Source organism: Gasterosteus aculeatus, chromosome 4, assembly GCF_964276395.1.
Source record: "Gasterosteus aculeatus chromosome 4, fGasAcu3.hap1.1, whole genome shotgun sequence".
Taxonomy (NCBI): Eukaryota; Metazoa; Chordata; class Actinopteri; order Perciformes; family Gasterosteidae; genus Gasterosteus; species Gasterosteus aculeatus.
This window is the reverse complement of record NC_135691.1, coordinates 16,827,650-16,854,123: the sequence shown is the minus strand read 5'-3', so window position 1 is coordinate 16,854,123 and position 26,474 is coordinate 16,827,650. Positions and strand designations below refer to the sequence as shown.

General features: G+C 43.8%; 3 protein-coding genes across 3 annotated transcripts in view; 2 read left to right on the top strand and 1 right to left on the bottom strand.

The window, feature by feature from the left end:
• The window catches only part of aff2 (AF4/FMR2 family, member 2), a 118,638-nt gene extending 113,219 nt beyond the window's left edge, over nucleotides 1-5,419 (top strand). Inside the window, exons 24-26 of the mRNA XM_040174066.2 lie at nucleotides 182-234; nucleotides 2,393-2,598; nucleotides 3,034-5,419. Of these exons, the coding sequence (XP_040030000.2) occupies nucleotides 182-234; nucleotides 2,393-2,598; nucleotides 3,034-3,155 (381 nt within the window). The 3' untranslated portion in view covers nucleotides 3,156-5,419. The remainder of the gene's footprint in view (nucleotides 1-181; nucleotides 235-2,392; nucleotides 2,599-3,033) is intronic.
• Nucleotides 5,420-13,470: 8,051 nt separating this feature from the next.
• Nucleotides 13,471-22,855, bottom strand: ids (iduronate 2-sulfatase). Its single transcript, XM_040172899.2, has 13 exons — nucleotides 22,617-22,855; nucleotides 21,859-21,995; nucleotides 21,600-21,777; nucleotides 21,302-21,390; nucleotides 20,588-20,788; nucleotides 17,779-17,949; nucleotides 17,575-17,701; nucleotides 17,031-17,201; nucleotides 16,560-16,666; nucleotides 15,690-15,806; nucleotides 15,282-15,392; nucleotides 15,053-15,178; nucleotides 13,471-14,974 (listed from the first exon to the last, which is right to left on the bottom strand). Exons 1-13 carry the CDS (start codon nucleotides 22,690-22,692, stop codon nucleotides 14,894-14,896), a joined length of 1,692 nt encoding a protein of 563 aa, XP_040028833.2. The 5' UTR covers nucleotides 22,693-22,855; the 3' UTR covers nucleotides 13,471-14,893.
• Nucleotides 22,856-22,938: 83 nt separating this feature from the next.
• On the top strand, nucleotides 22,939-25,858 carry dcps (decapping enzyme, scavenger). The gene is made up of 7 exons (XM_040172901.2): nucleotides 22,939-23,076; nucleotides 23,613-23,909; nucleotides 24,220-24,370; nucleotides 24,466-24,611; nucleotides 24,702-24,815; nucleotides 25,046-25,156; nucleotides 25,364-25,858. The coding sequence occupies exons 2-7, from the start codon at nucleotides 23,703-23,705 to the stop codon at nucleotides 25,628-25,630; spliced, it is 996 nt and encodes a 331-aa protein (XP_040028835.1). The 5' UTR covers nucleotides 22,939-23,076; nucleotides 23,613-23,702; the 3' UTR covers nucleotides 25,631-25,858.
• Nucleotides 25,859-26,474: the final 616 nt, after the last annotated feature.

The window sequence follows — 26,474 nt, the reverse complement described above, 5'->3', positions numbered from 1 at the left end:
TTTCTACGCTTGCAGCCTTTGTGCTAAGCTAATTTTAGCTTCATGTTTTCGGACAGAATCTGTAAATTATGGCTTGTGATACATGTTATAATTTCTCCTTCTTCCCCCTCCAGGCTCTCTCTGTTCTTTGTTAGAAATAATAACCAACACGTATTAATGAGTTTGTCTTTCTGTGACCCAGAATTCAGCCAAGAGTTCCCACCAAGAACCTTCTCCCTGGAGGATCAATGGGAAGTGAGTACACACACACACACACACACACACACACACACACACACACAGTCTCCCTCCCCTTCAGTCACATAGATAATTGAGAATTTATAATGCACCGGAGCTCGGCTTCAAAATACCATGGCGCCCCTGACAGCCGCTTGCTCAAACAAACCCCTCAGGAAGCAAATAAAGGGATTGATTTGTTGTAGATGTGAGGAGGAGAAGTCTGGAGGCCGGCGAGAAGGAGACATGGAGGGAGGGATGATGGATGGAGGAGGAGAGGGGTGAAGGAGCTGTGGATCTGAAGCTAATGAGTTTGGACAGCTCTGATGCTTCACAACAGCAGGGCTGGAGCTCAGAGAGACTGTGTGTGTGTGTGGGGTGTGTGTGTGTGTGTGTGTGTGTGTGTGTTCTGGAGTGGGAATTAGGCACAAGGCGTTCGTTGGGTCAGCGCGGGTCAAGGCCACATCACAGACATTACATCACTGCCAGAGACACACACCCAGCTGTGCGAGACAGCGGAAGAAGTTTGTACCAGCAGGACTAATGTTACTATTCATAGAATATCAGAAATGCCACACACACACACACACACACACACACAACAGACACACATTTAATACTCATAAAAGCCCTTTGGACTGACAACCATCACTGCTGTGTTGCATTTGATATACTTCCCTACAAAAGCCAAAACAACAGTGCGTTTAATTTCCACCATAATTGATGGGCAGCAGCATTTAAATGCTGTATTTCTGCAGATAAATATTAGGAAAAACTAATGTTGTTATTACTATACTATTTATAGAATTGGATTCCAGTGGTTGCTGTGTTATCACATATCTGGGGTTTAGGTGTCGGGTCATTAAGTTATGATCGGTTCCAGGTGGTGAATTAACGCATCTTATTGCAGGTCAGGTGGTTCAATTGTTCAATTGGGACATTATGGGTCGGACGCGTGCGAGTATTAAAAGCCCCGACCCGCGCTGTTGATTGATATGTTGGCTAACGTCGGTGGACCAGTAGAACAATGTACCACTAAGTGCTTTACTTCACTCAGCAGCCACTCAACCAAGACTTAAGGGGATTAAGAACCGCTGGTCCACATTAATAGCAACGCCCACCTTAAGTGAGCCCGGCCCGGGGATCAAATGACTCCATGTAATGTGAAAGCCCCCCCCCATACACACAGTATGATCAGAATCTGCTGTCCCTCTCCACTGCGCTGAGGAGCGTTTTAGTGCTGTTTAGCTCATTGTTCTGGTTTGTTTAGCTAACTTACTGTCTTGTAAGAGCCGGCTTCACTGGCTTCACCTTGTTTCCCTTCCATCAAAAATAAATGAAGAGAGACTCTTTTGATTCTTGTTTTCCGAATGACTGTGCAAATCTTCCTCCACACGCCAAAAGCTTTAAAACCCGCTGCTCTACCTGCCGAGCAACGAACAGCAGATTGAATATTTGCCTCAGGACACGCTAACGTCCAAATAATCCAGACCGGACCCTAAACGGAGTTCGCTAAGAATTCATGGAACCAGAGATTTGGTTGTTTTGGACCAAATTAGGAATTGGATATGACACTGTGGGACGTAGGGTGTGGAACTGTGAGTTTATATCAAACTCATATTCCTCAGGTGGCTGAAAAGAGTATTTTCTGTAAATAAGCGACTGTTTACGAACGCGTTTGTCCGACTTTATAAGGTGATTATATCTCCGTCTTGTGCTCCACTGCCTCCAAGTGGCCAAAGAAAATCAATAAATGCTGCTGTAATGGGACCTTTTTTGATCAGCTTGTTGCTTTCCGTTACAAGTATAGTGCTTGTTATCCCCGTGGCATCTCCTGCCTTTTTGTTCTGTCGTTGTTCTGATGATTTCTTTGCTGTTGTTTTTCCCCGTCCACCTCTCATCTCTTACGCATAGCCACTTAAAAATAATGCCTTTCTTCTTCTGCGCTGGCGACATCGGTCAAGCTGCTTTTAGCTGTCTTATCTTTAGAAAACAGAAAACTAATAAAGACGGTTTTCAGCAGATGCCTCCCTGACGCCAGTAAGTCTGTTTGGGAAATGATGTGACACACTCTGGTAGACGCTTTCCCTTTTGTTTGTTATCAAGTACAATCAAAAGCCCTTCCAGCAAACAGACGCTGCCCATCGACCGGCACTCACCGCCTCTGTTTCTACAGGGTTAACGGGACCCCGTCGCCCCTCTCGCTCAGCCCCTCCCCGGCCGGCAGCGGAGGGTCTGGAGGAGCCCCGGGCTCGTCAGGAAGCGTGGCCATTCCTCAGCGGATTCACCACATGGCTGCCAGTCACGTCAACATCACCAACAACATCCTGCGGAGCTACGAGCACTGGGAGACGGCCGACAGGCTGGCCCCCGACAGCCAAGGTAGGACCACCGATGACCTCAGGGCAGGTTGGCCTCCACGCCCACTGCAACAGCAGGCGGGTAGAAACACAGAAACACGTTCTCTCACTTGTCCCACGAAAACCAAGCATGACACAGTGTCTCTCCTTTTAGATACATGTATGTATATGCATGTGTATATATAGAGACCATGATTTAACATTGGCAGTGTTTTCACCAAGACGTTCCTGGTGATTATAAGGTTCCTGGATTTCTGTAGCGCCCTAAATATTAATAACTATATTTTTAATTTATTTATATATATATATACATACAGTTTAATTCAAATGTAAAGTGGATGCCACAAGTGCATTCAGATAGAAACAACACCACCTTGCTACCGTCATATGTTTCATTTCAGCACGAGCAGCAGCAGATAGAGAGACCCTCAGTAACCCCCCCCTCATTTTCCCCTAGAGTTCTTCCTGGAGCTGGACTCGGTGATGGAGCCTCTGGGTCAGCAGAGCAGCATGACGGAGCTGGTGAGATACATCAGGCAGGGACTGCACTGGCTCCGCTTAGAGGCCCACCTGCTGTAGAGACTGGACCCCAGCCAATATGCACAACAGAAACAGAAATAGAGAGAAAGACATTTGCCTGGGAGCTAGAACTGGGATAACAAGTGAGATGAGACTGATAACAATGCCTCGGTTCCCACTGGGATCCTTCAAACGACCCGACACCACCCGCTGTAACGTAACGGCGTAGACTGGATGGATAAATTAGAAATACACCTACAATTAGGTCTTAGGGATGTCCACTGTGAATTACAGAACACCACGTAGCACATCAAACATTTGGCTGACGCTGCTTTCCGGTGCAACTTGACATCGGTGCAGGTAGCTTCAATCCCCCGAGGGACAATAGCTGTTATAAAACTCCCTCTGCCCTGAATAGAAATAAGAAAAAGTATTTTTACAAAGACGGGATCATTTTCAAAAAGGAATGTGAGCGGCTCACGTGATTAAGGAGCCTGAAGGTAGGAGCTCAACGGAGCCTCATCTGCTGCAGCGGCGGCCTCCAAATGTGTCTGTGATTGGGACGAGAGCGAAGGCCTCAGGCTGCTATCGATCCAAGTGGAGTCCAATCCATTAGATGAGCAGCACGCCAGCAGAGGAACGAGGCTCCGCTTGGACCAGAAGAGCTGGATTGATGGAGGCTGAAGTTAGTCTTCTGCTTCACCTACCTGTGGGTCTGTCCCTCCGGTAATTAAACAACAGTAATCCGTCACGAGGCAAAGTTAGACATTGGAACTAGTCAAATTTTAGATTTTTAAATTTTTACTCCGATGTAGCCAGTTAATACTATGCCAAGTTTTAATGACAAAAAATGTATGATTAATATAAATATAATTACTCAAACAGTTCTTAGTCTACATAAATGTTTTCAAACTGTGTCATAGATTTTGAATTAAATTATTAGTTCCCTCATTAAAGAACGTAATAATGAATTTGACATTTAATGTCAGCTTTTCATACTTGGCAGATTCTGAGGATTTATGGCAAACATTTTTACACGTTCAAATGAATCTGAGCATTAGTGGTTGTCTCACTTTGTCCTGCTGCCATCGAGCAGCTCACATGTGATCTGGATCTGTCGAAACACTTAAGATGCACAGACTCTGTAACGGCAACATTAAGCTAGCGCGGCCGAGTATTACAACACCTGGTTTACAAGTTTACAGCTCAGCGGAACAAGTCGGTCCTACAAATGGAGCCTGGCTCCATCAGAAAAGGCATTTGTCGGCTTCTTCTCTCACTGGTTACGGGCTTTTTGTGAAACTCCTCACAGTTCTATTTCCCACAGTAATCCACCCACTGAGGTGTCAAACCGCTACAAGGGGAAGAAACTACAAGACTCGCTGCGATTTGGCGCCTGATTAAGCCCCCACCCACAGGCAGATGGGGTAAACAGGGTGAAGATCTCACATGCGCTTTTCCGCCCTGATGTCAGAAGAAGTCTGTACAACTTCGTACATCTCTTAATGAGGTCAGATCACCTGCCGGGTATCTTGTAGACGCTTCCCAAACATGTGTCGTGTCGTGTCGTTAGTATGCATTCGTGTTATGCTGATTGTCAAGTCTAGAAATCATTGCCTGACCGAACAATACAGATGTTTGTGTACCATATTGTACATACTGTGACTCCTGGAAACAGTGTTTTGTGAATGATTTAATGTTAATGAATGAGGAAGCGAAATAAGAATATATATATATGTATATATATGTATGTATATGTATGTATATATATATATATATATATATATAGATGTATATATATATATGTATGTGTGTGTGTGTGTGTGTGTGTGTGTGTGTGTGTGTGTGTGTGTGTGTGTGTGTGTGTGTGTATGTGTGTGTGTGTCTAAGAGAGACTGATGCAGTCTATGAGTGTGTGTCCATACACAGGCCATGGCTGCATTTACACAGTGCCAAACATAATCATATTTTTAACCCTTTGTGGCACTTTAAAAAACAAAAAGGAGTCGCTGCTTGTCTTCTCCTATTTTCACCAGTGCCATGAAGTTTTAAAATCTGGATTTGTGTCTATGGTCTCTATGAATCCAGCACATCAAGCATGAGTTTGTTTTAAGTTTTGGATCCTTCGACCATCGCGGAATGTGTATGGAAGACAATGTGGATGTGAAAAGTACTTTTCACTTTGACAAAAAAAACTGAAACTCAAGTGCCTCTTTTTGTGTCTGTGGGAATTGCTCTATTTATTTAAGAACAAAGAATTAATCTAAATGATTTTTCCATACCATATTGGTATAAATATGAGATTGTTTTTCGTAAAATCAAAATGTTTCCACGTGCTTTTTACTGGCGTTAATGATATGACACCAGGGTTTGGCTTTAAGAATAATGTGTTATTTAACGTGTAAAATTTGCATTTGTTGCTGAGGGTTTTATTTCTGGATGATTTGAACCAGTATGGGTTTGTCTAAAATGCCTGAAAAATTTAAACCATCGCATGCAATAAATGATAGCTTCAGACCCAGAACTAATCACTTTGAAAAAGGAAAAAAAATGTATATCAATGTATTTCTTGTCTCATAGTTATTTACAGTGTGAATGTTCAACATCACCTGAAAATGCAGAGCTGCTTTAAAAACGAACATCAAGGACAACAAGTCGGTCAACGGGAAACGTTTGACATTTTAAGGGAGTACTCTTCTTGCAAAGTTGAAGGTTTATTCTACTCTCGTGTCTGTTCGCTAAATATGAGGCTAATGCGGCAGGTTTGCTTAGCTTAGCTTAGCTTAGCTTAATTTAGCTTGACGATAGCACCCACGAGCGCAACACAGGGAAAGAACGAACACTGACCTGAGCACCCGGTTTGTGTTGGCTGGAGATGTAGATATAGGCAAGGACGGCCAGTAGCCAGTCTACATCACCAAAGTTGTCTTTTAATACCCTCTCAACTATCTTTCCCTTGAAATCTTTGAAATAAGATGGTTCGATGATGAATTAGCAGTCTTTGCAATAAGCTAAGCTAGCTGTCTGCTGACTTTGGCTTCATATTTAGCTCAGCACCGTCATCCCAGAAATGTAAAACTACTCCTTGTTCTAAATCTGAAAGCTGAAAGTGTTTAGTGATGAGAATTTTTGGGTAACAGTATAAACTGTTTTCGTCCAACCCCAAAAAGGCCTTTTCCACTTTATTTTGCATTATTTTAGGTCATGAAACCAAATTAGCAGCGTTCCAATGAGCCTATGAACTTCAACAGCGTCCAACAGCTAACAAAGCCCCCCAGGCCGTTTGTGTTGGACCTCAGTAGTTCCAAGTCAATAGATGATCCACAGTGTTAATCAGTCCAATTCAATGATGTTTGATGTTGTTTTGTTTAATGGTGAAAACAGTGATGTTACTGTACGGTTATTGTTCATTTCGCAAAATGGTCTTTCTGTTCGATAACATGCAGCGGTACAATATACTTATTCAATAATATGCTATAAAATGTCATGAACATTGCATTGGTGACAACATGGGAATCCCAGTGTTCATCCCACTACGCTACACGTCACAAGGTGGCTGTGGTCAATACAGCAACAACAGTTCTGTTGACTATATGCAAAGTCGCTATGTCGGTATATTCGGAGACATTTTGGGGACACACGGCCTCAGCATGGACTTTTATTCTGCTGACATCTTATTAAATATCTCATTAGCACATGTAACATTATCACAGTTGTCATCTTGTTTATCAAAAGCAGCAGTGACGGAAACATCGCTGTTGGTGTGATTACAATAGGGGGCTAAACAGACTCATTTCTTTTTTGACACCAGATGGTTACAAGCCGATAATACGCTGATAATCTCTCCAGTGGTGATGAGTGTCTCTAATATTTGTTTGCGTTTCAGAAAATCAGAGATACCCTCTGATTGCTTAGGGAATTGCCAAAACCGCCTCATACAGTAAATAAGTATTTATAAGGATGATTATCTTCTGAAATTCCTGTAATCTACCAGAGAGCAGCTTTTTTCTTACTCTTTCTTGTTCTTTTCATTTGTCCACAGTTGTTTGGTCACAAAACTGTCAACTGAGATTATTCTTTATTTATCCAAACAAATATTTATACAATATAATATTTGTTAGGGATGGAGACATTGAAAAAAGGTCCGTTTTTTTATTCATGCTTTAGTAATAAACATCATTGGTCTCTTGAAGGCTTAGTCGGAGTTAGATGAACTAATGTGGACAAATTCATATCTTCATCTTTTATAGAACACACCACCGAGGCGAATTGGTTCTACAACATGATTACTGTACCTGTATTCATTTATTAAGCAGTTCAATACATATACAGACAAGATAATAGATTCAGCACTAAATATGTATCAACCAAGACACTGCAGGCGTTTAAACTAGCTTAGCATAAATACTGGAATCGGGAAAACAGTTATCTTGACTCTCAAATAAAAAAGAAAAATAGCCCCTCTAATGGTCACAATATCAACACCCTGTTTCTCGTCTAGTTGATCCATAGAGCAAACAAAACTCCTAATAACTAGTTCCAGAAACGTTATTGTTGCCGGTACTTGCTTGGCTGGTTTCACCGTCCCATGTGCAGTTTCCTTGTTTCCTTCTTGAGTCACAACAGTGTTAAATGATGCAGGGATTGAAAATGGCCCAGATGAAAACAACCCAAACACAGAAAGTTCAACCAACAAAACATCAAGTCTGAGCACTTCAGTGTTTTCATTCATTATGATCCCTGCGGTGGAAAACTGTCAGCTGAACTCCACGTTTCATCCAGAATAATCTCTAAATGTGCAAAATGTAGCTGAAACAAATCACTTCTCCACCACCAGTTGTTGTTGGGTCCTGATTTTTACGGAACAAATACAGCCTTAGTCATAAACGTCTATTTATTAAGTCCACCAGAAGACGGTATTCTTGGTGATGACCCGCTTTACTTATTTCGAGTATACAATATGATTAAAATTCATGTGGCATTTATTGATGTTAAAATGCTACATGGCAAGTGTTGGGCATCCCAATATGGTTAAATCAGCGTATTTTAAGTGGGGGGCATTGGTGTTTTTTTGAGACGGGCAGCGACGTGGTGCCTCCGACAGCCTGGAAATTCTGTGGTTCTGATGTACAAGCTACAAACTAAACACAACGCTGAAAAGATTTTACAAAATTACACAAGAACACAAGAACACAACTGTCCAACATGGATTGCATTGTATTTTTAAATGTGTTGCACAACTTTGGCTATTTTTCGGTTTCTATCAGTGCTATCTTTTGGCCTTTTATATGGTTCTTTTTTTTTTATAAAAAAAAAGTTGTTCTATGTGATGATCAGAAGTTGTGATGCAGTTCCATTGTTTTTAAATATTTAATGTCTCTAAAATATGGATTAAAATCTGTTGAACCAGTGGTTGTGCTGCTCTCATTGTCTCATTTGTGTCTTGAAAAAAAATGAAATTGAACATTTTACTGGGCTGCATTTCTTTCATAAAGAGATTGGACTGAAGACGCTTGATAATTACAAGAAAACAACCTTGCTTTTATATTGCATTGTGAAGTTCTATATTCAGTTAGGTAAGCAGAAAGAACTCGCCAAAATTATTTCAAACATGATTACAAGCAGCTTACAGTACAATCACGTTTTCCTAGTGAGTAAAATCAGAGTTATATAAATAAGACCCTTGCCTGTGAGTGGCCGTAATGCATCAAGAGCGAAGCTAGTCTTCTTATTACCGCTAATGGACTCTTATTTTTACATCATAGCAACTATTAGCCCACTTCACCATGCGTGATTAATTTGCTGAATAAAGCCGCACATTAGAATTCAAGAGGGAGCGAGGCTGCGTGTTCTGAGAGACGCTGGGAAAGAGATGCATGGACTTCAGACTAAGCGAGAGAAATGTGGAAAGACGAGGAGTCTCGTGTTAAGGTCCAAATGAAGGTACATTTCCTGGGTGACATAAATGCCATCTAAGTGAGTGAGGACGTGGAAAGCCCGCTTGCAGACCCTTAATGTTGGCTGAGTGGGTGTCCTTGTTGCAGAGTCAACGCGCTTCCAACATTGAGTTATCGGTCTAATTACTAGACGCACCCATGCGGTCCATGGGCAGAATTTTGATTTGGAAAGATAATTCATATAGAGAAATATAGCAGATTGATGAAATTAACCAATATGTTGGCTCGTGCCAGTGAGATTATTAACTTAATGTAAAAACAATAAAAGTGGAGCAGTAAAGCAAAATATGTCAATTGAGGAATTAAATGATTTTGTTTTATGGTTCTTGCGTTACTCTGACTAAGTATGTCAAAATTTCCCGTCTCTTGAAGAACTTAAACATTCATAAGAAAAGAAGAAAGACAGAAAGAAAAAGAAACAATTATGATCGTGGCAGGTATCTTGTTTTTCTATAACAATCTAGATAAAACGTTAATGCCCTGTTAGTGGCAAATAGCCTTTCATTACCATCCATCCATCTGCAAACCGCTGCACACAGCCAATCACAGAGCTACACACAGACACACAACCATTCACACTCACATTCACACACCTGCGGGCAATCAACCTGATCCCCACTACTGATTTGATTACATACATTTTAATAATTAAATTAACTATTAATAACAGTAAATTATGCAATTCACAGAGATTAATTACTACTGAGAGTCATACTTAATCACTATTACAACTAGTAATTGTTGCCCAGCACTAATAAAAGGTCCTACTATGATTGGTCAAAATAACTTGTGTTTTAGCACACAATTTTGTAAGTAATAGAATACTATGTTGAAAAAATGTGTGAGATCGTTTTTGGAATTCATTATATAGAAAAAAGTTTTAAAAAGTCACACAAGAAAGTATGTAGTAAAGTGAAAAAAGTCATAGAATGTAGAAACGTTTACAGTATTCTTTGTGGTATATATATAATAATGCAATTCATTCAAAACAAAAAATATATATATAGTATGGTGTGTTCAAAAACATACATAATGAGTTTGACAATTATGAAGTATGATAAAATAAGTACAAAAAAGTCACAGAATAGTATGTCAGATAAAACTCCCAGCAGTAAGATTTCATATTTGTCTAAAAAAAGCCTCAATGGAGTGACTGAGAAAATGGGAAATTCAAATTCAAAATGGAAAAAACAATGTTACTTTAGTTCTAAACATGTTTGGGACGTCATGTATGAGACCACCTATCTAACAAAGCATGTGACCAAGCTCAGACCAAGGCAATACTATTTCAGAAGTTTTAATCTAATTCTCTAAGTCTGGGATTTCTAATACCATCAATGACATTTAACAGAAAAGCTTTTCCCCCTCAACAGGTTTTCCTCACCAGCCACTTAATTACAGCGATTCCTCTTCATTAAAAGAAACCCCAATCACAAAATTAATTCCCTCAATCTTACAGGCAGGGTGGCAATTTTAATAGAGTGTCCCTCATTCTTTGCCACATGTTTAAAAGTCCATCATCCATTAGCTAAACCTGCTTATCCTTTGGAGGGTCGCAGAGGGCGACCGGAGCCGATCCCCGCTGTGATTGGTTGAGAGGCGGGGGACGCCCTGGATCGCCTAGCGGGATGTCACAGGGCGGACACACGTGTCTTTGGGCTCGGAGAGAGAATAAAACGTCCACACAGAAGAAGAAAAAAAGGCCCAGCTGGCCCCACGGCTAAAGGGTTAAAACATGAGGCGTCCAGTTCTGCTCCGCGGCTCCAGAGGCGTCACGTCCAGCCAGGCCTCTAATTGGCTGCTCGCTTTGATGTTCCACGTGTCCTGGAGATGCAGATGTCCACATGGTGGGCGAGAAGAGAGAGACGCTGTGGCGCGACGCAAGAGGTTAAAAGCCCACCGGCTTGCTGCAGAGACGCGATACCGTGTACCTGATGAAGGCCAGCTGGATATCCGATGTTCCTACCGTCAGGGGTCAGAAATCCAAAGGTCAGTCAGCGGGTGTCGCTCGAGTGCGCCTCCACACAGGGATTTGAATTGTCGCGGCTGATTAGACCGCTGCCGTGCAGGCAGCTGAGTGAGGTCGCCAATCTCTATAGAATAATAAGAGCGATAATGTGAACCGCAGCAGGGAGAAAACAAACCAACCTACTTGGGAGCCGACACACTGAGCTATAAATGCCCTACAAGTACGATGCCAAACCCGGCCAGATGAACCACTGTAAGCGGCTTAGTAGCTTCGAGAGTAGAAGAGCGCAGAGTCGGCTAAATGAATTTGGCTGTTGGGGGGGAATGTCCCCCCTCCTTGGAGAGATACTCTGAAACCACTACTAGTTGTTGTGGAGGCGGACGGTCTCTCTCTCTCTCGTTGATGCTGTGCCTGTGTAGTCTGCAGTTCGTTTACTATCCCTGGAATAATGCACAGCTGTGCACACACACACACACACACACACACACACACACACACCCTTGAGACGAACCCTCGTCGTGATGCAGCTGAGATAAGCGTTTTTTTGTTTTCTCTTTACACACTCCCCCTCTAAAGGTAATTGTGTATGTCAGCAACGCTACCAGAGAGGAAGCGTGACCCGCTAGAATATGAGCCTGAGCGGTGATGCGATTACCAGCGTGTGAAACATAAAGACAGACGATGAGAGCGAGACGCAGCGGATCGGAGGGAAGCAGCAGGTAAGATGGAGCGAGGAAAAGGCAGGTAAACACTAACATAATTACTATCGGATCAATTTGGTGGTGGCCAGAGATCACCGCTTGTGATGATAAATATTGATCTGGTAAAACCACAGGCTGAAATACGGCCCGCCGTCAATTCAGGACAACAGAGCTAAAATAATGCGGACCTCTGTTGGTCAGCTGATCAGAAACACTAATCCAAATCAATGCCTCCGCTCTGCTGGTGTAAATAAAGAACCATGTGCTGGATGAGTGAATGGGGACGGTTTGCTCTGCTAAAGGGCTCACTGGGGTTTCCCTTCCACCACAAACTGGAACTCAACTGGGATTTTTCCCCTTTTGATCAACATCCATAGTACTTTGAAGGTACAAAACACATTTTATTGTGACACAAACAATATTGAGAACAAAAAAAAAATCAGGACTGTTTGTCAAAACAAAACGGAAGCTCAGTCAGAATGGATGAAGACTGAACAGCAATTTACAAATCTTCCCTCTATATATTCTCCATTGGATTGAAGTGTGGGCTTTGACTGGGCCATTGCAGCTCTCGCTGTATGTTTAGGTCCTTGTCCTGCTGGAAGATGAACCTCTGCCCGAGTATCAAGTCGTCTGCACTGTGTCAGGTTTTCTTCAAGGATTGTCCTGTATTTGGCTCAATCCATCTTTTCCTCAACTGGCTAGTTTCTCTGAACGTGGTAGAGAGAAGCATCCCCACAGCACGATGCTACCACCACGTTCCCTGTTGGGATGGTGGGCTCAGGGGGATGAGGGGGGTTCAGCTTCCTCCACACAGCGTTTTGGTCTCATCTCACTGGAGCACCTTGTTCCTCATGTTTGCCGTGTCTCCCACATGGCTCGTGGCAACCCCTAAACACGGTTTCTTATGGTTAACTTTCAACAGAAGCTTTATTCTTGCCACTCTTCCACAGAGTGGACCAGATGTGTGGAGTACACGGCTCATAGTTTGTGTGGACAGATCATTTATCATGGCCCCGCTTTGTTCAGTACTGCTCTAACAAACAGTGAGACCTTCACAGAACACGTGTACTTATAGTGACAATACATTGTGGACCTACGTGACTTGCAAATGACTTATAAAGGCAATTGGTCGCACCAGATCTTTGTTAGGGATTTTACAGTAAAGGAGTTGAATACAGACACTCACGTTTCAGATTATTTGTGAATCATTTTGAAATCCATGTAGACTTTCCCATGACTCCCAGATGGACTATTTTGAGTTTGTCGATTACATAAAATCCCAATGAAATACAGTTGAATCTGGTTATACCATGACAAAATGTGGAATCCTTATGCAACATACATATAGCTTTGCAAAGATCTATTTGCCAGACACTTGTGTGCAGGTGGAGGATAAAAGCAGATAAAAATATTGCTCCATAGAGAGACTAGTGGTGAGAACGCCACCTTTAAAGGACAAACATTAGTGTAATAGTTTGTTGCCCCACAAAACATTGTGCACGATCTTTAATGGATTATTCTAAAACATAATTCAAAGGGATCATAAGGTAGAAATCTGAAGGTAGATATGAATGTTGTGTGAGACGTGAAGGGCGTCTCTGGTCTTTCGGCTTTTTTCCCCCCAAAGCGTGAGACAGTTTGGGTGAGAAAAGTCTTCTCTGCTCCAGGAGAAAAAGGAGCGCTCGCTCGCAGGTGAGGGCCGTAAAGTGGGCTTTGTTTCTGAAAGACAACAGAACATGCTCAACTTTCATTGAAAAAATAGTTTATTTGTTTGCGACTGCAGTTATTTAAATCAGACATAAATATATTAACAGCATGTCCCTGCAAAACTACAGATTTGAATTATTTCTGCATCATTGATTTTTTATTTTCCTCCAGAAAGCTTGAGATCACTCAAAGCTGCTCTGACGCAACCAGACTGCAGGAGAAGCTCATCTTCGTGTCGTCGGCATCCGTCTGTGTGGACACTTTAGATCACTGCTGACAATCGTTAAAAGGACGCAGCGACACCAGAAAAACAAAAATAAAACTGTCACCAATTCCCTGAGAACAACCGTGGAGGGAATGAAGAAAACCAAAAAGGGAGCCAATTCAATAAGGCTTGGTCGGACATACGATCCATGCTGATTACATGAATCATCTGCATCCCATTAACAGGAAGCCAGTGTAAACTATAATAAGAGCTGACGGACCAAAACCCTGCAATTCATTGTTGAACACAAAATTCAAGCTGAAATTGCTGTCTAACAACTGCCACAGCGCATGCATTGGAACAGCAGTGCGAGGGGCTGCGGTCCGTTTCATTTGAATTCAATTACTACACGTGGTTCTTAATCACTCTGCGTCCGCAAACTGAACCGCACCGACTGCTTACAGGGAGGGGGGCAAATAGAAATGTCACATTCTTTAACACTGCAGCGCAAACGTGTGAGAGCCCCTGTTAGCGGTTGGGAAGTGGAGAGACTCCCCGAGAGAGATGGAGGACCAATAAAGAATAACTAGTTATGTTTTCCTCAATAATAATTTGGATGAAGAAAAAAAAAACTGCAATATAAGAGCTTTATAGGGGAGGCGACACCATCACAGCCAATCAGAGCTCATGCTTCTGGGTAAAGTTGATCATAACAAAGGTTTCACTGTCAGCTACAGAAGTGTCAGCGTTCAGGGTTGAATAGGCTTTTTTTACGCTACAATGAGCCAGCTGCCATTAACATTAGCTTAGCATAAGCACAGGACGCCAACAACACGGCACACAATAAATAAGTTATATTTCCTTTGTTCAGTCAGTATGAACAGTACAAACTTCCTGCCCGGGCACAGCGAGTTAAAAGGCGACAGACGCGTTGCTTTTAGGAGCAGTGAGATCAACCAATCAGACTTTCCAGTTTCCCTTTGTCAAAGAAAAAAAAACACCCGGCATAAACGCTTTCTTTTTCACTTTCACTCATGTTGAGCTCAGATCTGCCTGCCAATGAGTTCTTCACAAGGAACATTAGCCTAAGGGACTGAGCCTGAAAGATTAACAGTGATTTCACATAATACTAAATCAAGTATGTGTTATATTAGAAAAAATATTCAAAGCGTTCTCCCTTTCTGGATAGTTTATCCATCCATCTTCCCTTAGTACTCATCTCCATCTGTCCATCTGTTGTAGTCTCATTCCAGTCATCACGCCTTCCCTCGACTCGTCTTCCTCCCCGCTGAGAGGTAGAGGAGCTGCAGCCTCATTCGCATCTGCACACTCGCAGTCTGGACAGAAACCAGAGTCAGACAACAAGTGAAATGAATAAATCATGTATTTCTACAAAAAAATGAATCCAAACGTACCCGAGGCAGACTCGTCATCTTTGCCATCATCAGGCTGTGGTCAAAGACACTGTAGATGTTCTTGTCCTGACCGGGGTCGTCCGCCAACATGTAAAGCTCCCCAGCATGGACATCCGACACGTTCACCTAGACGGAGAAGCCGGGGGAGGGACGGACAAATCACACAGACTGACCCTGAAACGTCCCAGGGAGGAGCCAGATAGGGACACGTAGACATGTGACGACTAACCTGAAATGTTTTCGGGTTGAAGCCCAGCCAGAGGGTGTATCTATAGTCCCAGGAGCGCAGAGAGTAGCCCATGATCTTGATGTCTTCGAGGTCGGGGAGGTCAGAGTTCACCTAAGGAAAGAACATTGAATATAGAAGTGTAGAAAACGCTTCTCCAGATCCGTCGGTCGGGTACGCAGCTGCCAGCTGGTCCTGATCTGCAGCAGGTGCAGCACTGGCTGGGACGTCTTCATCAGAAGATCTGGTGCGAGCAAGCGCACGACGCAGAGAGACTTTGGTCTCCACGACCGTCACTAACATTTCAGTCTACTCAATCCATTAATTAATAGATATTCATTGAACGGATCTCCCTGAAGGAAGAAGAGAAATGGAACCTTTAGGCCGCTGATAGACGCTAAACCCTGGTACCTGCGGTGTATCGGCGGGTCGAGGGTACTGGCTAAAAGAGATGGCTTCCTCGTTCTGCTTTCGTTCCTGGTGCCGCAAGGCGGAGGCCATGTTGTCTCCTTCTGTACACAACTCCTCCTGAAAGCCAGAAGACGGGCCGATGGGAGGGAAAGGAAACAAATGTCAAGTCCCTTACGCCACATGGGTCGCGTTTGGGGTTGTTTACCGAGTGTGCACTTCGATTAACTTTGTTTGCCAATGTTTATACACGTTTCAATTGAACTGGAGGTGCATGAGGTCTTCTGTTCTGTTGCAGTTGATGTGAAGTACGAGCTCGGCATGACACCAAAACGTGGTTTCAACTTCAGCCCAAAAGGATCACTGATGTTCAACAAGCTTTATCAAAGTTAGAGACTGAACGACTGTTTGAAGACTATTCGTGTCCAAGATTGAAAGATAAAGAACAAGACTGAAGGTCTTCAGTCAGGTCACAAAAGCTGCTCTGTGAGGCCGTAGAGTTAGTTCACTCTACAGGCTTTTCCTTCACTTCACACCAGATATCTACATACCAACTCAAATTAGCTTCATGTTTGTAGCAACTTGTTAACATAGGGAAACAACCACATGCCTTGAAGGTACTTTTTTAAATGGGCCGAATTTATATTATATTTTGTATATACTTAGTGTTTAGTTTAAGTGCTTTGTGGACATATTGCATGTAAACACAAGCTGATGAGTTTTCAAGTGGAGGATATTAAAGTCAGAGATTGAGGCATCAGTCTGGACCAAAGCCAACAGATTAAACTGGTAAAGACAGAGATCACACTGTAGATACAACCACACCTTCAGAAGGTGAAAAGTACTAGACTGATGAAACACATCCATACACACCTGGAAGGAGATGTCAGGACAGCGTTTGGGTGCTTCGAGGCCAGCCAGGTGGGAGAGCGTCGGAAAAACGTCCACCAGCTCCACCACGTTTCTTGTAACCTTGTTGTCTGGAGGAGAGACGAGGCAGCCAATCAGCGAGGCTCAATTACCAGCGGACAGCGAATTAGCCAACATATGCACCAGAAGCCCCGCTTCTCAATTTCATCATCATTGCACCATTTGCACTGGGAGTAAAAATATCAAAGTGTATCTTCATCTAAATACTTCCTGGCGCTGAGAGGAAATCAAAGACTTCATGCAAGTCAAGTCGGTTCAATCATACAGCTTTTATATGAGGAATTAGGAAATGTTACGTCAAACTTGAGTTGCTTTTGGATACCTGACACACACAGCGCCACTACATGTTAGAAAAAGGATCGGCCGTGCATTGTGTTACTCAATAGTGAGTGGTGGTCAGCGAAGGGGTCTTACTCTCAAAGCGGAGCTGTGGCTGGGTGACCACATCAATAAAGGGAAAAGTAGAATCTTGCAGCCAAGTGCTCCAGCTGGTGACCGAAGGAACGTAGAAAATGAGGGGGACACGCGTTGCGACGTCAAAATTGGAATATTTAGCCCATTCGCCGTGTTCTCCCAAGGACCACCCTGCAACGACAGGGAAACACAGATTAGGAAAGACTGGAGGCAGACTGGGAAAGTAAACCCTACAAAAACCAGACCCATGTCATAAAAACAATATTTTAGAGTCCCAGTCATCAAAACAGTCATGAAAGGCTTCACTCTGATGTCCTCCGCTGAAGGAGATATTAAAAGAAATGGAGTTTCCAAAGTCTCTTTTCTTTTAAAGGAGGTAGTGCAAGAAAGTGTTGGGATTTTAGAGTAGAGCTAAATATGTGCAAAGAGGCAATGGAACAATAAGTGTGCTGCTACACCACTGCCCCCTGGTGGCGATAATAAACACTTATTGTGCACCGAGTGGCTGATTATCTGACGAGGTGCAAGTCGCCCGTTCGCCCACCGTGGTCCGAGCACAACACCACCACGGTGCTGTCCGCCAGCCCCAGCCCGTCCAGGGCACCGAGCAGCCGCCCGACCTGAGCGTCCACGTAGGACACGGCGGCGTAGTAGTGCTGACGGATACGCAGCTGGAAGACAAACTCAGTGGGATTTATTTTTAGGGAGGGTTGTAAATGTTGCCGGTATTGTGAAGTACTGTTGGTACCTGGAAGTCTTTGGGGATCGGCCCGTAGGGGAAGCTGATGTTGAGCTTTTGGACATCGTCTCTCCTCCTCACGTCCGCCCAGGGGTTGTAGGCCACGGGTGGAAGCAGTGTGGGGACATCAGGGTCCGGGGCCAGAGTCATTTCACCAATGGGATATAGACTCAGGTACTCCTGTGTCGCAGAAGCACCAGGTTTAGAGATACGCTTCATAAAATCAGCCAAACAAATAAAACTGATTACTTTTAAAACAACACACACACACACACACACACACATCATTTCACATATCGGGAGAACCACTCAGATGTACTTCAATCAAGTATTTGTGGGGAGCTTTTTTCAAATTTAGACAAGCAAAGGGTTCAATGTCAAAGAGTGAGAAGCAATGGAAGGAATACAAAGCCGCTCTGCCACTGTGTGGAGGAACTTTCCATTCTAGGATGCAGGATATTTGAATGATTAATGAATCAGTTATAGAAGCAAAATGTACCCAATAATACAAAGACGTTGTTGTAAGCAGTTCTTGTTAGGGTGGGTAGGTTGCTTTCCTGTATTTTCTTATTTTCAACAAATACACCCCCACATAAACGTTAACGTGGCACCTTGATGGGTCTACATTTGGGCCTTTGCAGCATCACCCAACACACACTAGTGCAGAGAGAACTGGCTTCCACCGGGCATCCGTTTCTCTGCGGTTTCCTCTTAAGGGAAGAATGCGACGACCTGTTGTAGAGCGTCATGTGCAGTTATCCAAGTCAAGCCGATTACTTCTGGAGTGCACATTGTGGTTTTTTCAAGCTATTTTAAGTTAGAAAAATCCTCTCAATTACACTTCATCTTGTTGACGTTTCCCTGTGAATCTGGTATTCGAATTGTAGGCTGATAGAAGCCCGATTTAATCGGTCTAGTCATTGAATTACGTTGTATGACATAAGGTCACAAACTGCTACACAGCTTCATTTATTGGACAGCGTCCTCCTGCCATGGCGAGCAGTCTTTCATGTCCAACCTTTTCGTCTTCATTAGAGCGTCAGTGAGCCTCTCAGGTGACGCAGCATATGTGGGATCAGTTCTGCCCTTTCCAATTCTCATGAACGAGCACTCCGTTACGCACGGGCGGCGTTCATTGTGACAGCGCCGCTCATTCACATCGTTATCTCAAGTTAGGAGCATTTGCTGAATCTGGCACAAAAAAGGTGACGGTTAGCAGATAATTGCAGCACTGGATTCTGGGAAAGATCATTTTCAGATATTTATCCCGCCTCAGCGGGTATTAAATTCTGTGGGAACGTTTGTTCTTCATCACAGAGGCTTCACACCGTGTTCTTTATGGCACGACTTTCTCGGCTCTAGCGTCCATGTGAACACAATCATTCATCTCATCTTCTGGCATTAAACGCTCCCAAAATATAATGGATGTGCGAGATTGTAATCTGTGCCTCAAACAACTCAAGCGAAGCTGCGTCGTGCAGCAGGACGAGGGGTTCCCCTTCTCCCACTCAGCGGGGGCCAAATGAGCTGTATGAACGTCAGTCTTGAGCATCACAGAAATGCAACATGAAAATGTTCGACCTTGGTTCAAAAGGGAGCTCGACTGATACAAAGATGAGATATTTCAGTAAATGTATCTGCTGGTAAATAGGTTTTAGTACTGGAAGGTCAAATATATGGTACAGGTCAACTGTAAATAATGCAATTAGTATTTTTACCTTGTGAAGATGTTTAAGTTATATGCTGTATAAAAAGTAACTCCATCCAATATACGGTTAGGAGCGTTTGGTGAGACTAAGCTGTAGCCTGCACCTCATCAGTCGAGGGTCCCAATGGCTCTTTGCAGCATCGTCACGTCATGAAGCTCCATTAGAGGAGCACGACCGAGTTCATCGGGTCAGAGGCACACATGAAACGGTTCTACGTTCCTTCAGGAGGACCGGAGCACACGAGGCGGGCGGCTGTCGCGCTGCCGACCAAGCAGAGATCTCCAGCACAGGGTCACCTGACGGGAGAAAGTAGCCACGTACTGATGCGTTGTGGCTGCGCCGTGACGAGCCGCGTAAAGGAAGAGGACGCCGCCCTTTCTGCATCGGTGCAGAACGGCGTCTCTCGTACAGAGACGCAGCCGCTCCACTCAGGGTTCAAAGACAGCGTCAACAAATTGACTCAAGCATTTTATAAATCTCAAGGTTTTCTTCCAGCCGCTAAGCAGAATCACATTGAATGTGCTACATCAACATGTGCTGGAACGGATCTAAGGGGGATCGAAACTCATTTATCAGCATTGCAGAAATGGTTTGACCTTTTGCCAAATCACATTATTTCCTATTTCTAACATCATAGTACGACATACACACCAAAATACTCCTCCCTTTTCCTAAACGCAAGGATATTCAAGTTATACGCCCGTAGTTCTAACATCTGTAGTCGTTTGGGTAGATGAGGTCGTCACTATGAAACGAGCTGAGAAGGTCACCGCCCCCGGAGCCTGTTACATCAACTCTGACTCAAGCTGTCAACTTCCATCTTCCTGCTTCTCACAGCACAAGTGTGCAGAGGTGAATAGTTGTGACTGCGCTGTCCACTTCCCAAGCAGTGCACAGAAGGGCTTACAGGTGTGGCTTCCTAGTACCTGTGCATGCTGCAGTGCATTCGATGCTGCATTCTCTCCTTGGTTCATGTCGGATGCGTTCACTCTATTTGCACGAACAGATGTTTGCTTATTAAGAGTCTTTCTTTATCATCCTCTTGCTGTTTAATGGGAAAACGTACGATACATGTACGATCGGGTTTTTACCAAAGAAAGGTTGTGTACCTGAGGTATCCTGAAGGGAATGTGCGGTTTGTGGAAGCCCACAGCCAAGAAGAAAGGAGTGTCGTCGTCAGCCCGACTCTTCAGTAACCTCACGGCCTCGTCCGTGCTCTCCATGTCGGGGAGGGTTCCCCCGGGCTGCTCCGCCACATTCACCGCACACAGCAGGTTGGCGTGGAGCTTTCCATCCTCTCCTTTACACATCTGGGGGGGAAAAGGGTTGTATTGCGTGTCATTTATGCTCAGTTCATGCTACGATGAGTTTCTGTGGTTCGATTGCTTTTCCTCCCTTTGCCTGGGAGGTTTCCAACAGTCCAAAGAAATTATGGCTTAGAATAGTTTTCTAGTTATTAAGTTGTTAAGCAACGTGTTACAGGGTTCAAACTAATTAAAGACTGTTTATTTATACTCCATTCATTTCTATTTATGATATGGGAGGAATTAAACCTGCCTTTTATGAAGCAAGAGATTTAAAATTGGACTCTGGCTTCTGAAAGGTCAACAGTGAAAAGGAGTGAAGGTCATTTGTAACTTGATTACAGGAGCAAGATGCAACATTCAGAATGTCCAAAGCACTTAAGCAACGTTTTGCACCATTAGATTCACAATAAGAAAGTAATGGATGAGGCCCCAAAGGGGCTGCCTGACAAAGGGTGACCACTACAAACTGGATTTTCCCGTATAGTCACGAAATCGTTGTACTTTTCCATTACGAACCTTTTCTTTCTCGTATCTAAATGAGGGTGGGTGGTAGGCGGGGGCGGACCAGCTGTAGGGGAAGTCGTCAGAGTGGTTTGAGGCAATACCTGAAAAATGAAAAAAGTACAAAACACAACAGTTTCGTCTGCAGATTTGGAGAGGTATCAAATATAAATATTAGTTAACAAAGTGATGCAGAATGACTTCCTCTCGCAGTGAAGCTGTGATTCTTACTGTAGTTTGAGGATTTCTGTATCCTTCCCGAATATGCCGCTGCTTCCGATCAAATCTCTACCAAAAATACCATCAATCTCACCTGGATGGAATACCTTGCCCACAGACATGGTGTGGTACCCTCTGGATTTGAAGTACTGTGGCAGCGTGGTGTAGTTCCCAGAATGGGTCCTCCAGTAGGAGTTGAAGTCGTAGAGCCTGATGGTGTCCGGTCTGCGACTGGTCAACATGGACGTGCGACTGGGAGCGCACACGGCTTGCTGAGAGATGCAAGGACACCTTTAGTTCCCCCCGTCGGGTTGTTCATCATCATACAATGAACACGTATGACGCGCACTGACCTGCGCGAATGCATTAAGGAAAACCTGGCTTCTGGATGCCAGTTGGTCGATGTTTGGGGTTTTGGCCACAGCGTCTCCGTAGCAGCCCAATGACGTCCGCAAATCATCGGCCATGATGAAAAGGACATTTCGCCTCTCTGAAAGGAAACGGTTCATTTATTACAAATTGTAGCACTTAAATTGTGTGTTTATTGTAATGGCTCCTATATATAGCAAGTTGTAAAATCAGCTTATTTAATGAAATTGCACTTTCTTGTTCTTCGGAGTTTGTATCCTTATGGTTGAATGCACTTATTGTACGTCGCTTTGGATAAAAGCATCAGCTAGATGACATGTAATGTATTGTGAAATTATCCAAATACTAAAGCTCCAATATTAAAACTAATACCAATAGCAAGTGGAGAAACACTAGGATGCTGTATTATTTAAAGAGTATTCAAAGGGCTTCTGATGCGGATTAAAGCTCAACAGAAACTCAATCAGCTCTACGGGACAAAGCCCCATTCAGGGAGTAAATTGAATTCATTAACGTGAGCTTGCTGTGGAGACAGCTTCTATTCAAACGTAATAAACACTCATTAAGCGCTAACGCAAACTAGTTACGCTGATTTACGGACAGCAGAACACCACTCAAATAAATCCACAAAGCGCAGAGATGAGAGAACCACCATGTGCTGTAAAGCCTGCGTGATACTATCACAGGTGTTTTTATGTATCCGACCGATGAATTATACTAGAAACAGTCCAGTGGTCGTTACCTCTCCATGCAACAACCGCAAGAGTCCGGGTGTGAAGCACCAGAAGGAGAAGCCAGATGCCGAAACAGCTGTACATTGTGATTTGGAAGATGAGACTTAACGACACAATAAACTTTGGATTAAGTTTACTTCTGAAACGTTAAGCTTGCATCCCCACTTCTGCCTCGTCCTCCTCCCGCAGCCTGGCAGACAAGCACATCAGCTGGTAGGTGTCGTCTTTAAATAACTTCCTGATTATCGCGTCACACTTGAGGGAAATGTTTTCATTCGTCTGTTTGTTTATCGCCCCGCCCTAAAACGCTAATCATATTGGTTCAATCATGTGTCAATCATTTTTAATGCCAGGCAAATGTCGCGCTGGCTGTGGCTAAGCGATGTTAGATGAAGTAAGGTCTCACTCTGCAGCAATTGGACTTGCGATTGTAACAAGATCCCTAACAACCACGGAACGTTTATGAATGTAAGTCTAGATTTGAATGGGAAGTCACTGTTAAAAGGTTCTTGGTTATTACGGTCAAGGTAATTATCTTCTCAGGCATTACGTAACATCTACGTAGAAACAGTTTTGACAGGCTTTGAAAATCCTCGATCTCTCCTCCACTCCCTGCAACAATGCTGGTTAAATTTACATTTTAAGGAAATTATAAAAGTGGAAACGAGGTCCTCAGACATTATCTATTATATAAAATAAAATAATTAAAAGTAGGCTTAATATGAATGGTGTAAATGGGGGTGTAGTAACTGTATATGCATAACGAAAAGTAATACATAAAAAAATATTTCCATATTTATTCCAGCATGTATTCTTTATTCTCTCCATCATATATATCATCGTTTAAATATTTCTTTATTTGGTTCAGCATTTATTAATTTATGTATTCATATTTCTTTATATTTTTACATTTATATTAATCATATATTTAGGTATCAGTGAATTTATTTGTATATATGTTCGTGCATTTATTCATTTTATTTTTTTTCCTGTCCTCGCTGTAGGTTTGCTGGCTGGATTTGGGCTGTTTCTGATGAGCACGTTATCGTCTCATACATACACGATCTTTGGCCACAAAGGCAGCAACACAAAACATGGCTGACACCGCAGCTAAACGTGAAATCCACGGCGTCGGAACCGAGGAATCGCCTCAGAAAGTCAAGAGAGCGAAAGCTGACAATGAGAATGGTGGCGGAGGAGTTGGAAATGATCCTGAATCCGAAAATATTCTGTCAGAGTTTAAAACGTCCTCCGTTTTGAGCGATTCTGCCCGGGAGAAAAACATCTTTATCCACGGAAAGGTAACGGTAATGTTGTTGTTAGCTGTAAGAAGCATTTTAGCTAACTCACACTTGCTTTGGTTAAAGTGTGGAGAGCAACGTGTGACTTAAGAGCAACATGTTTTCATTGTTGTATTAATTCAAAGGTCTTGAGTAGTTTCGCGAAGAAAAGATGGGACATTAACTTCCGGTTTGATATTTCAAAATAACAGTCTGTGCTTTATTGTGAAAATGTATCTTATAGAGACTACTGAGAAGGCTCCGAGCGGGTGTTTTGCATTTATTTAAGGGGGATGTGTCAGAATTGACACAGAATTGATGTCTTCACCAGCTGGCCGATCGGGAGGCCGTGGTCATCCTGGAGAAGACGCCCATCAGAGAGGACAGCCTGGATGAGCTCTTCATGGGCTCCAAGCTCTCGCTGGAGATGAGGAACGACATCTACAGCACATATCGGTTGCAGGCTCCTCCGCAACTCAACGGTACGGTCAGAATGAGGTAAACTGACTCAAGGGAGCATTGAGACCAAAGTCCCATAGTGTGTGTGTGTGTGTGTGTGTGTGTTTCTGTTTCGCAGAGATCAAGGCCACAGTCGTGTGTCCGGCCACAGAGAAGCATGTAAAGAAATACCAGCGACAGGAGAGTTTCCTGGTGGAGGAGACGGGAGAGGACTATCAGTCCATCACTCTGCCCTACATTCAAAAGCAGAGCTTCAGCGTGCAGGTCGGCGCCCTGATGTCTCCTCCTCTGCATTGGCACCGTAAAGCCTTCCTGTGACTGTGCATTGACCCTCCTCCTCTCCGACCCTTCCAGTGGGTCCACAACATCCTGGAGAAAAAGGCAGAAGCTGAGAAGATTGTCTATGAAGATCCAGAACCTGAAGTTGGGTTTGTCCTCCTCCCAGATTTTAAATGGGACCAGAAACAGGTGAGCCAACATTATTACTTATCACAGTATGTACCACGGGAGACTTACCGTGGAATGCATGTCAGCCTTGAGATGTTAGACATTCAAACCATCAGGACTGCAGCCATATCTCCTCTCCTGATAAATGATCATCTGTGATGTTGAGCAGCCGCGCATCAGACGGGCACAAATATCCCAACTTAAAGGATCTCGGATGACGCGGTTTGACGGAATGTGTCGTCTGCCATCAGGTTGATGATTTATACCTGATCGCCATAGCACGCCAGAGAGACATCAGGAGCCTCCGAGACCTGACGGCGGAGCATCTACCGCTGCTGCAGAACATCTTTCAGAGAGGAAAGGTGAGGGGGGGGGAGAGCAGAAACCCGTCTTCTTCTTCCACCCGCTGCCTTTTTAATGTCCCCTTATGTTTCAGTCACATTCTTCAACCCATTACACTTTCTCCTTGAGAGCCAGGACAGGACATGGCTCTTCATGATTAGAGGGAAAGGCCAGTGTCCGTGTCAATTTTGTCAAACAATGACAAAGTCCCTGTGGTTGTGACTTAGGAGGCCATCCTGCAGCGCTACAAGCTTCCAGCCAGTAAGCTGAGAGTCTACCTGCACTACCAGCCGTCCTACTACCACCTGCACGTGCACTTCACTAAGCTGGGCTACGAGGCGCCGGGCTGCGGCGTGGAGCGAGCCCACCTCCTGGCCGACGTCATCCAGAACCTCCAGTCCGACTCCCGGTTCTACAAGAGCCGGACGCTGTACTTCCCCCTGAGGGCAGACGACGGGCTGCTGGGCCGGTTTAGGGAGGCGGGCAGGCTGTGACTTTTACAGCCTCAAGTCCATCCCCATGCAAACTGCGGTCCATGGAGGATGCTTTAACACGGGATACACACAGGCTACATAACAGAATGAACGATCACTATTTTTGCAATAATCTTCATGTTTTTGCTGATATGAGTCAAACCATTGGCTAAATAATGTGTCTGTCTGCCTCTGTTTTAAATGTTTTTCTACATGTTGCTGACTGAATTAAAGAGTCCTTTCTTTCAATACCCGCCTGTTAAAGTTGTCACTTTCATTGTAATATTTGAAAAGGGGGGGTGAAACAATTACAATGGCCTGGATTTCTAAGGCAGACACTTGTTTTTCATGACGTGTCGTGGTGGTGGAGCAAAGCGTTGGATGAGGTCGTGTGAGGTGCTTCTTGTACAGCACAGAGGCAAATCAAACCGACAAACGTTGTGAAGGTAGTGTCACTACCTAGGCCACAACACTAGATGGCAGCAGCAATCTCAAAACATTCAAGCTTTTTCACTGAAACTTGACACGAAAACAAACTTGCTAAGTAATAAAATGGGGCTTTTCCTTTTTGTTTGTGTCACTTTTCCACCTGACTATATTAAACGTGAGTCTGGTTGCAAACATTCGGAGCCGCAGTACCACGTTTGGCTCTTCTGCGTGCATCTCCATGCTGCTCAGGTGAAGAACGCCAGCTGCTTTTTGTCTTTAGGTCTGGTTCTTTGACTCTGCGGTCAATGAGATGCTCACAGTTGATGTATGATTCAATTGTTTCTTATCACGGACGATTCTTGCAGAAGACATCATTTTCTTATCTTATCCGAGGTCATTTGGCCCGATGCGCTGCGTTGTGATGTTGTATTCAAGG